Genomic DNA, 10,894 nt, shown 5'->3' on the forward strand with positions numbered 1-10,894 from the left:
CTGCCTGGCAGAGGAGTCTGCATTATCTGGGACGATTTGAATTCAAACAAGATTTATTGTGTTGGCTGTTGTTCAGTGTTGTTATATATGTAGAGCACAATCACAGTGAGTACATAATTAATGGTTTGGACCACCACAAGCCAAAACAGCTTCAGTGTCTCCTCCTAAAAAACTGGAAACGTAGTGTATTATAATAGATGTTAGACGTGGTTTCATTTTCCTTTTTCAGAGGATAACTTTGTTGTTAAAGTGAGATGAGAGATGGGAGACAAAAGCACAATAGTTCTGTGGAAAGCGGAGTAGCTCAGTGGATCAGGAGTCACTCAACACCAACAGTTTGCAGGTTTTGTCTTTCTATTATCTCAGTTCTTTCTCAGGCCTGGCTTTATGCAATTGTGTCAGATTAGTTTTTTTAAAGCCGTTTGTAGATTTGTGTGTCACGGGGCATGGTGGAGGACTCAAACGCAGACCAGGCAGAGTAGAGTGAAGCAGGAATTTGAATCAATGATGAGATCGGCACAGGAGACTTACAGAAATACAACAAGGGAATCCACGGACGAGACAAGAGACGAGGGGGGGGGGGGGGGGAAATCCAGCAGGACTGAAACCAGGAACAGGACAAGCCGAACAGGCGGGTAGACATTGCAAGGAGTTTATGAAGAGGGAAGAACAGGTGAGAAGAGTTGTGCTGATGAGGGGGAAGTGCTTGATTAATGATCAGAGGCAGGTGAAGGGAATTAGGCTGAGGGAGTGACTGACAGGTAGAGTGGAGAAACACAAAGACGCACAGAACACAGAGGCAAAGCCTAATCGTGACATTGTGTTCCTTATTTGAATTTGGTGCATGTCTACAGTCTAAAGCTGTTGTCCCAGAGCAGACTTAATCACCATTTACTTGGATCAACAGGACTTTACTTCAGCACTAGAAAGTGAATACAAAGAGGTCAGTCTGTGAGTCCGCTCTTGTCTTGTCTCTCTGGAGCCTGCATCTCTGAGGCCCTGAGTTTTCCCAGCATGCTTTTCTCACGCTGTAATGTCACACCTGAGTATAAGGTGACTCTCTGGAGCCTGGGGCTCTGAGGTCATCTTTACACCACTGTGCCGAGAGGAAAGGGGCATACACATTCACTTCAGCACTATACAGTATATGGGTTGCTATGTATGTATGTGTGTGATGGGGGTGGCAGTGTTGTGTATAGTTGGACTGTCATGCCAATGAGACGACACTACATTCTCATTACCACCCTCCATATAATGATATTTCACATGTAGTTTCTTCAGTCTGCACCATGTGAAGATCCTGCAAATGAATACTTCTCAAGAGAGTAAAACAGGATCCTGATGTGTGTGTGTTTGTGTATGTGTGTGTGTGTGTGTGTGTGTGTGTGTGTGTCTCTGTGTATGTGTGTGTGTGTGACAAAGAAACCTGATTATCTAATTCCCCTTATGTTGTTACGCAAGAACACCCAAATAGTCACTGATAAGTATCTAAATGAAATTTGCATTTTGAACCTGTCAAACCTGCATGTGTGTGTTATCAAATGTGTGTGTGTGTGGGTGTGCGTGTGTGTGTTCCTGCTTTGACCAGAACTTGAGACCTTGTCAAGAGACTCTGACAAGCATTACAGTCCAGTTCTAGTACTGGGTGGGGCATCATATGAACCATGAACAACTCAGGTAGAAGGAAAGTCCCATAGTGTGCGCAAGGTTTTCATTATAGTAAGTGTGTGTGTGTGTGTGTGTGTGTGTGTGTGTGTGTGTGTGTGTGTGTGTGTGTGTGTGTGTGTGTGTGTGTGTGTGTGTGTGTGTGTGTGTGTGGTCTGACAGTGTCACCACATACCTGTGACAGGTGTTGTCAATCTGATGCTATTATTTCCACTGTACTGAAACGATGATAATGACTATTCGGGAAACACCACGCGTAACTTAACAGACAGGATACAAAGACGGAGTAAACATGCTTTATCAAACCAGCTTGACACCATCATGCTGTTACTACAATGGCTGCTCCAAGGTTATTGTTACTGCCTTTACCACTAAATAATGATAATAAACTTGAAACAGCAACAAATATTTCATGAGCACAAGAACAAACATTAAGCTCCGACACATTACACTCTGCATTAAACCTCACAGGACGGCTGTGCTCGGGGACATAAAGGAGTAGTCTTGACTTTTACATAAAGTTTATATATCAAGAATGTAGTTGAGGGTTGAAACCAAATATTAAAGCAATTAACGATGTCCTAAAATAGGTCTAGGTGGGAACAGCAAGAGATCAAAAACTGTTTTACCGTCTTTCAAAGGTGACTTAGATAAGTGTTTGCACCAATAACTTGGGCTTTACATTTCAGAAAGATCAACAGGCGGACAGGACTGATAGAGGCGTAAACATGCAGCAACACAACGATGGATATCACTCACCAAACAGAACAAGCTGGCAAAGCAGTTAAGACTCAGCTGGACGGGGGCACCTGTATCAAACAAATGCTGGTTACCACGAAGAGCAGAATACAACTTAAATGTAATGTTTAGGTGTGAAGTGAGTCTCCTATTAGTTAAATACGTATATTAATGACACTATTTTAACATTCATACTGATGTTTTTTCCCTGATATGGGATAAATTGGTCCTCTGGGCTCTGGGGATAAATTAAAGATCACATTTCACTCAGTCATCAGGATGTCCCGAATGGTTTCCAGTACTCAGACATTGAAAGTAAAGCTGATCCTGTTGTCCTACTTCTGGGACGTAGGCAGTGGCTTGTGGGGAATCCCTTGACTCCTTCAAATACTTGTTTCCACTGTGCACCAAAAGATGCCACCCTTTAGTTCAACCGCACTGCAATTAAAAGTCCATTTCAGTTTGTGGCGCGTGTAGATCAACCAGCTGTCTTATACCGCCCCCTACTGAACTGACCTGAACTGAACTTGAGAGTGTTAGCTGACAGTTGCAACGATGTTACTGTAAATTAAACAGAAACTACAGCAATTAAAACAAGTCATGGACGGACACGCCAATCTCCTTCTCATATAAGCCTGAGGTAAACTGAAAACATGATGAGGACAATTAGAAATTGTTGTTTTAGGAGATAAATTGTTGTTTAAATGTATTGTCGGAAAAAGGGCAAATTAAATGGGGTAATAGGGTTTCATACATGTTGCAATGCCTGTCTAACCCTCATTCATTACAGAGTACAGTAATAAACTAAAATCCCCTTTTACGTAAGGCAATAAGCGATCTCGTGATGTTGTTTTGTTTCTGCATCGTCACCCGAAGCCAACTAGATGGAAAATGAAACTAGGTTGGTAAGTTTCGTTTTCCAGAGTAGAGCTGCAGTCGGTGTTTAAATACAGAGACTGTCTGCGTTGCAGCATTCACGAGTCAAACATCGCTTCATCTCACCGGAAGAGTCTCTGATCACCGACCAACATGAGCAGATCTACAGGTAACACATAATGTCTTTTGTGTGTAAATACGATAATATGCTGTGTTATTTGGTGCTTTGCAATATTTGTTTTGCCATATATACACTATATAGGGTTCATAATCGTCTGTGTTGAATGCATTTCGTTTTTTTTTCACGTTCGTTTTTTATTCAAAAAGAATGCTTTCTATATTTAATTGACTTTCCACTCGTGCAGACTGGGTTCCTTCCTTGTGGAGGGAGACCTTTGAGGAATTGCTGGACGATGAGCTGCACTCCGGACACCAGTGGACTCTCAACTATAGCTACAGTCAGACAGACCAAGTCACCCCGGAGGAGAGAAAGAGAGGCTGGAAGGTCTACTGCCACTCTTCCGGCTATGGACAGTATGTATTGTTACATATTCTCAAAGTATCAAGATATATAACTTTAAACTACAGTAATTTATATTTAAGTTAAGGAGGATAAGAATTAGCTGTGAAAACTGTAGACAGAGTTTATGTTTTTCTAAGTTGGCTGAATGTGCAGCAGGCGGTCTTGTTCTGCTTTTTCTAATCTCTGTCAACAGATTGTACAATCACATGTAGAAACTGTAGGCAACTGGGCAAGATTTTTGTTTTTGTTTCCATTTGTAGTCTGAGTGGTATTGATTATGGTGCCTGAAAAAAACACAGAATATGATTTAACCAACAAAGTTATGAGAAGATTGATCCTTCTTAAGTTAAATGTTAGTTTAACAATTCTAAAACATGAATTCTGGACAATTTTACACATTTGTGCACAAAACCACGCTATTTCTCGTACTAAGTTTCTGTTATTTACAAATACATCAAAGAAAAATTCCTTGTATGTAAAAAAAACCTACTTGCCCATAAATCTGATTCTGATAACTTGGAGGAAACGCTGCAGACCTGAGAATACATCAGGTAGAATCTTACAAACCCTGAGATGCTCTGACTCTTATATATTGTCTTCTCATTTCCCACAGTTTCCTGTGTGATTCTTGCTCCAAGATCTGGTCTTCAGCAAAGGTGACGTTGTTGTTTCGTTACCGGCTGCGAGGTGAAAAGGGGATAGTGATCATGAGGCCCTTTGGACAGGCCTGTCGCAGTTGCAAAGACAACAACTTTGAAAAACCTGGTTTTTCCACGGAAGAGGTGGAAAATGTCTTACTCAGTCTGTTTGCCAAAATCCGGAAGAATTGCTACGGAGAGAAGGACGTCAACGATCATAATGGCGGTTCAGGAAACCGCACGGATAATAGAAAACCACACAGGAAGGCCTTGTGTGAGGCCTGCAGTCAGGGCATCTGCCGTCAGAGCGTCTGCCATCAGGATGATGATTAGGTGTGTGTGTGTGTGTGTGTGTGTGTGTGAGACAGATGTAGATAGAGACCGACAGTCACTGACTGGCAGGTTGTGTGCTGATGTTGCTTTGCTGTTTATATGACTCTATTTTCCTATTTTGAAGTTGGCTAATTCTGTTGTTATGTTGATATTGAGTTATGATTTCTTTTGTACCATCAACACCAATAATACAAGTTTTCTTTTTTACTACCAGCACCAATAATACCATTGTTCCAGTCAATATATTAAAAAGGTTTTGCATTTTTTTCACTTTTAATAAAGTCTTATGTTTTTGTTTCAACATGTGTAGTTTTATGGTTGTTTACATACATAAACATATACCACAATGTTTGACAGTATCATGGAGCCTATATTCTGTTTTCAGTTTTTTAAACTATATTCTATATAATATAATAATATTATTGTATAATTATTATAATAATATACATATTATTAATTAATAACAATTATTAACTCACCTGTTATCGCAGCTAAAATACTGTTGGCCTCCTTCTTGGAGTAGGCAGTGGCTTGTGGGGAATCCCTTGACTCCTTAAAATACTTGTTTCCACTGTGCACCAAAAGATGCCACCCCAGTTTGTGGCACTGTGGATCAACCAGCTGTGCTGTTTTATACCGCCCCCTACTGAACTGACCTGAACTGAACTTGAGAGTGTTAGCTGACACTTCACGATGTTACTGTAAATTAAACAGAAACTACAGCAATTACAACAAGTCATGGACGGACACACCAATCTCCTTCTCATATAAGCCTGAGGTAAACTGAAAACATGATGAGGAAAATTAGAAATTGTTCAGTAGATAAATTGTTTAAAACCCTTACATACTGTTAGGGTCAAATTTGACCTGTTTTGACATTTGACAGCAGTAAAAATACCCTAAACGTCATTCCTTTAGCTTGAAATTTGATGACTTTTCCTAAAGTGACCCAAAATACACAAAAATGAAAATATTTTAAAATTGTTTACTGCTACACATTTTTGTACACTGAGGCTGTTTTGGGTCAAATTTGACCCGTATCTGTTGAGATGGATTTTAGATCTATCAGTGTGGGTAAATCAAGGAAAATTGTGGTTTTAGGGAATCTTGAAACTGTACAGGCCATGTTTGTGTGTATTTTTTATGGGACAGTGGTGACAGAGTTCAAGGGGGACCTCGAAACTGTCACGAGAACTGTCTGTGTTCCCACGACATTTGCCCAGGTTCCTGCAGACAGACACCTGCTGGTCTTTGAAGGGGCATGGGGGAGCCTCGAAACAGTGAAATAGTAAAACAGCATAGGAGTGATCATGGTGCACAAAGGGAACAGAGGTCATCCAGAGGTCAGAGGGTGCCTTGTCACAGACACAAGGGGCCTTTCTCAATATGCGTACTTCTCTGTAATTGTGAACTCGTGGACTTGTGAAACGTCATCAGTCTCAGCCCAAGTACTATTCGTCCAAATCCCAATGTCCCCCCTAAACCCTAAGCCCTGAACCCTCAAGGACTTAATTGACGTCACTGGTAAGTGGTTGAGTGTGAGAGACTGTGAGGGCTTGAGATGGTGGAAATAGGAATGGGACAGCATTTTGCTGCAACATATCACATTGAAAACGACAAAAAATATGATGTATATTGTAGGTATTTATTTTATACTTTGTACTCCCTGATTTGAACGTCTTCCAGGCTCTTTCCTCACAAGATGAGAGGTCATTTCTTATAATCTATTTTCTTGTTTTTGCCAAAACAGCTTCAATGACAAAATCAAATATTTGATGAATAAATAAATAAATATCTTCTGATTTAATGTTTAGTTTTTGTTCCATCTTTAACCCTTTCTGTTTCTGAGTGAATGTATTATGACAGGCTGAACACACGTGATCCGTCCTCTTTGTTTACCTTTTTTTGTACGTCTCCATGCGTCCACTGGTTACCCCGTGTTTAACGTCACATTGCTATGACTTGTGGGTAATTCCCTTATGCTAAGTCAGCATACTATGCAGACTTACGGAAAGGGTTCATAAAGGGCTCAAAATGTCTGCGAGAGAGCCCTCAAACACTCGATGATTTGACAGTGGGACACCCCGAAACCCTCACGGACTTCGCGGGAGCGCGCCTCAAAGTCCGTGAGTCTGGGAGGGGGGGGGGCGCGATTTGGCCTTCCAATTCAAAGTTCACGTCAAGTCAAGCCAGGTCCAAATGCCCGGATGTGGCTTGCTCCGCCCATTTTACCGTGGACGCATCGGAGGTGACTTTTCTGTACTTGGGACAGCCAAATATCCCAGAATGCATTTTGCACCAGCAACAGGAAACAATGGCGGAGGAGAAATCACACAACTGGAAGTTGAAACTTTCGAAATACTACTGTTAAGTCACAAAAAGTATTTTAGGATGTTTTTAGGCGAGAAGTTAGTTGTTTAAGCATACAATCTGTGGTCGGCTTGTCAAGATTCAGCCGATTTAAAAATCTGCTCCGACGATTTCGGAGATGGGAGGTGTTGCTAGCGGGTCCGGCAGTAATCCAGCACCGGGGGCTCAGCGCTCATGTTACCCGCCTAGAACTGCCTGATCTCGGCAGTAAACAGCAATCTGGATCTGATCCATATATATATATATAATTGTATGTATATATATATGTATATAATATAATATATCTTTTTATTTTAAATGAAAACGAAAAAAGCAGGGTTGTCATATTTAGTTTGATTGTAAAAATACTTTACAGTAAAAACGGATTAAACTCATTAGCAAGACCAGCTGAGGTGGTGATGTCATCAAGTAAGCTGCTGTTCCAGTTACTGCGTTCTCTGTACTTGGAGTCTGGACTTGGAGTCCAGACTCCATCATAACATGATAAAGGTACCTGAGCTGCCATTTCAGTGACTGGCATCATGGCAGCAAGATTTAGTGTGCAACAGGCCCTTGACCTGTTCTTCCAAGATGAGGAGGTTGATAGTGATTTGGAGGATGTGTCAGAGCAGAAAGACAATGTGGAAGAAAGCTCTGATTACTGACTGATTATTGACTAGTTTATAATAAGCATTTTATAATGTAATGTTTTGTGTTCTTCGTGGTAAATGTTGAATTAATATTGATAATTATGATTTCTTATGATATAGCAGTGGGGACAGCATTTAATGGTTGCAATGATTAAACATGGTTATATTATAAATTCCAACAGTTCCAGAATGTTCATGCCATTTTCAAATTCAATAAAATATATTTAAGTCACTATGGCTTTTATGTTTTTATGTCTTATGTAAAACAGGACATGATAATGTGTAATAGTAGAGTTTTTTCTCCAAAAACGAATGTTGTAAAACTTAAAAAAATACACTCTCCCTGCTCTCTGAAACATTTATTAAGGATTAATCATACATGTATTAATGAGACATAAGCTATTTAGACATTCTAAATAGATCTGTAGTTTAAAATTTGGTATATAGACACTATGAAGGAATTCTTGGTCTGGGTCAAAATTGACCCGAACCATACTGTGAAGGCATCAAATATAAACAGTGTTTACGGGTTAAATGTGTTCTAAGACCCCAAACAGGAAAACATAATTGCTAAAAAAAATTAAATGAGCTCCAAGAGAACCACAAGAAAAAAAAAACTTGAATTTGATTTAAAATGTATTGTAGGCAAAAGGGCAAATGGGGTAATGGTGTTTCATACATGTTGCAATGCCTGTCTAACCCTCATTCATGAGTACAAAGTACAGTAATAAACTGTGGTCAGAGTACTACTATAAAATCCCCTTTTATGTAAGGCGATAAGCTATCTCTCGATGTTGAGTTGTTTCTGCAATATCACCCGAAGCCAACTACATGGAAAATGAAACTAGGTTGGTAAGTTTCGTTTTCCAGAGTAGAGCTGCAGTCGGTGTTTAAATACAGAGACTGTCTGCGTTGCAGCATTCACGAGTCAAACATCGCTTCATCTCACCGGAAGAGTCTCTGATCACCGACCAACATGAGCAGATCTACAGGTAACACATAATGTCTTTTGTGTGTAAATACGATAATATGCTGTGTTATTTGGTGCTTTGCAATATTTGTTTTGCCATATATACACTATATAGGGTTCATATGGGTTCATTTAGGGTTCATAATCGTCTGTGTTGAATGCATTTCGGTTTTTTTACATTTTCGTTTTATGAAAATTCTGATTTTTTTCAGATGTTTTTTTTGCTTTAATTTCCTTTTACATGCTGAGAGTTTGGTTGCTGCACTGTTGCCAGTGTTGTGACACAGGGACCTATATTTAATTGACTTTCCACTCGTGCAGACTGGGTTCCTTCCTTGTGGAGGGAGACCTTTGAGGAATTGCTGGACGAGGACAATGAGCTGGACTACGGAGACCAGTGGACTCTCAACTTTAACTTCAACCAGACAGACCAAGTCACCCGGGAGGAGAGAAAGAGAGGCTGGAAGGTCTACTACCACTCTGTCTATGGACAGTAAGTATTGTTGTTACATATTCTCAAAGTATCAAGATATATAACTTTAAACTACAGTAATTTATATTCAGGTTAAGGAGGATAAGAATTAGCTGTGAAAACTGTCGACAGAGTTTCTGTTTTTCTAAGTTGGCTGATGTCTTGTTGTGCTTTTTCTAATCTCTGTCAACAGATTGTACAACCACATGTAGAAACTGTAGGCAACAGGACAAGATTGTTGTAGAGTAGTATTGCTTGTGGTGCCTGAAAAGAACACAGAATATGATTTAACCAACAAAGTTATGAGAAGATTGATCCTTCTTAAGTTAAATGTTAGTTTAACAATTTTAAAACATTACGTTTGGACAATTTTACACATTTGTGCACAAAGCCACGCTATTTCTCGTACTAAGTTTCTGTTATTTACAAATACATCAAAGAAAAATTCCTTGTGTGTAAAAAAAACCTACTTGCCCATAAATCTGATTCTGATAACTTGGAGGAAACGCTGCAGACCTGAGAATACTTCAGGTAGAATCTTACTAACCCTGAGACGCTCTGACTCTTATATATTGTCTTCTCATTTCCCACAGTTTCCTGTGTGATTCTTGCTCCAAGACCTGGTCTTCAGTAAAGGTGACGTTGTTGTTCCGTTACCGGCTGCGAGATGAAAAGGGGATAGTGATCATGAGGCCCTTTGGACAGGCCTGTCGCAGTTGCAAAGACAAAAGGTTTAAACTCCCTGGTTTTTCCACGGAAGAGGTGACAAATGCCTTAAACGGACTGTGTGCCAAAATCCGGAAGAATTGCTACGGAGAGAAGGACGACAACATTCATAGTGGCGGTTCAGGAAACCGCACGGATAATAGAAAACCACATGAGAAGGCCTTGTGTCAGGCCTGCAGTCAGGGCATCTGCCGTCAGGGTGGTGATTAGAAGTGTGTGTGTGTGTGTGTGTGTGTGTGTGTGTGTGTGTGTGTGTGTGTGTGTGTGTGTGTGTGAGAGAGTGTGAGACAGATGTAGATAGACTGACAGTGACTGACTGACAGGTTGTGTGCTGATGTTCCTTTGCCGTTTGTATGACCCCATTTTCCTATTTTAAAGTTGGCACATTTTGTCGATATGTTGATAGTGATTTATGATTTGTTTTTGTAAAAAGTGTTCATTTTTAGCATCAGCACCAATAATACCATTGTTCCAGTAACTATGTTAAAAAGGTTTTGCATTTTTGTCACTTTTAATAAAGTCTTGTTTCAACATGTGTAGATTTATGGTTGTTTACATACATAAACATATACCACAATGTTTGACAGTATCATGGAGCCTATATTCTGTTTTCAGTTTTTTAAACTATATTATATATAATATAATTAATATATATATATATATATTATAAATTATCATAAAATCATTTATTTTCTGTCTATAAACACAACTCACCTGTTATAGCAGCTAAAATACAACTTTTCAAAAAAAGGTTACAATATGATAGCGTTTCCTCAAAACATCCCCAGACAACCGACCAATCAGGTGAGAGCCTTTCCGCGTGACAGCTGGTTCCCGAGCATGCGCAGTACGTTTTTCTCTTTTGGCAGCCACAACAACATACACTGAAGCGATCCAGTCAGTCTCGCCCCTCCGCTCTCAGCAGCATCATCATCGGCGTCGTCGTCGTCCCCG

General features: G+C 40.0%; 2 protein-coding genes across 3 annotated transcripts; both read left to right on the forward strand.

Moving 5' to 3' along the window:
* The first annotated feature begins 3,286 nt into the window (after positions 1 to 3,286).
* LOC306708711 (receptor-transporting protein 3-like) lies at positions 3,287 to 10,477 on the forward strand. Of its 2 annotated transcripts, XR_013767456.1 has the most exons (4): positions 3,287 to 3,448; positions 3,645 to 3,813; positions 4,416 to 4,842; positions 10,264 to 10,477. XR_013767456.1 is itself a non-coding variant. In XM_079176630.1 (3 exons), the coding sequence occupies exons 1-3, from the start codon at positions 3,433 to 3,435 to the stop codon at positions 4,771 to 4,773; spliced, it is 543 nt and encodes a 180-aa protein (XP_079032756.1). In that variant the 5' UTR covers positions 3,287 to 3,432; the 3' UTR covers positions 4,774 to 5,118. The 2 variants fall into 2 exon arrangements, 1 of the variants encoding a protein (XP_079032756.1); XM_079176630.1 differs by lacking the exon at positions 10,264 to 10,477 and having other exon boundaries at positions 4,416 to 5,118.
* On the forward strand, positions 8,646 to 10,477 carry LOC306708713 (receptor-transporting protein 3-like). Its single transcript, XM_079176632.1, has 3 exons — positions 8,646 to 8,764; positions 9,064 to 9,235; positions 9,808 to 10,477. Exons 1-3 carry the CDS (start codon positions 8,749 to 8,751, stop codon positions 10,148 to 10,150), a joined length of 531 nt encoding a protein of 176 aa, XP_079032758.1. The 5' UTR covers positions 8,646 to 8,748; the 3' UTR covers positions 10,151 to 10,477.
* Positions 10,478 to 10,894: the final 417 nt, after the last annotated feature.

Source organism: Pholis gunnellus, assembly GCF_910591455.1.
Source record: "Pholis gunnellus genome assembly, chromosome: 16".
Lineage (NCBI taxonomy): Eukaryota > Metazoa > Chordata > Actinopteri > Perciformes > Pholidae > Pholis > Pholis gunnellus.

Coding starts and splice junctions, on each gene's coding strand:
- LOC306708713 (XM_079176632.1), top strand. Junction 9,236..9,807: donor TACCACTCTGTCTATGGACA/GTAAGTATTGTT, acceptor CATTTCCCACAG/TTTCCTGTGTGATTCTTGCT.
- LOC306708711 (XM_079176630.1), top strand. Junction 3,814..4,415: donor CACTCTTCCGGCTATGGACA/GTATGTATTGTT, acceptor CATTTCCCACAG/TTTCCTGTGTGATTCTTGCT.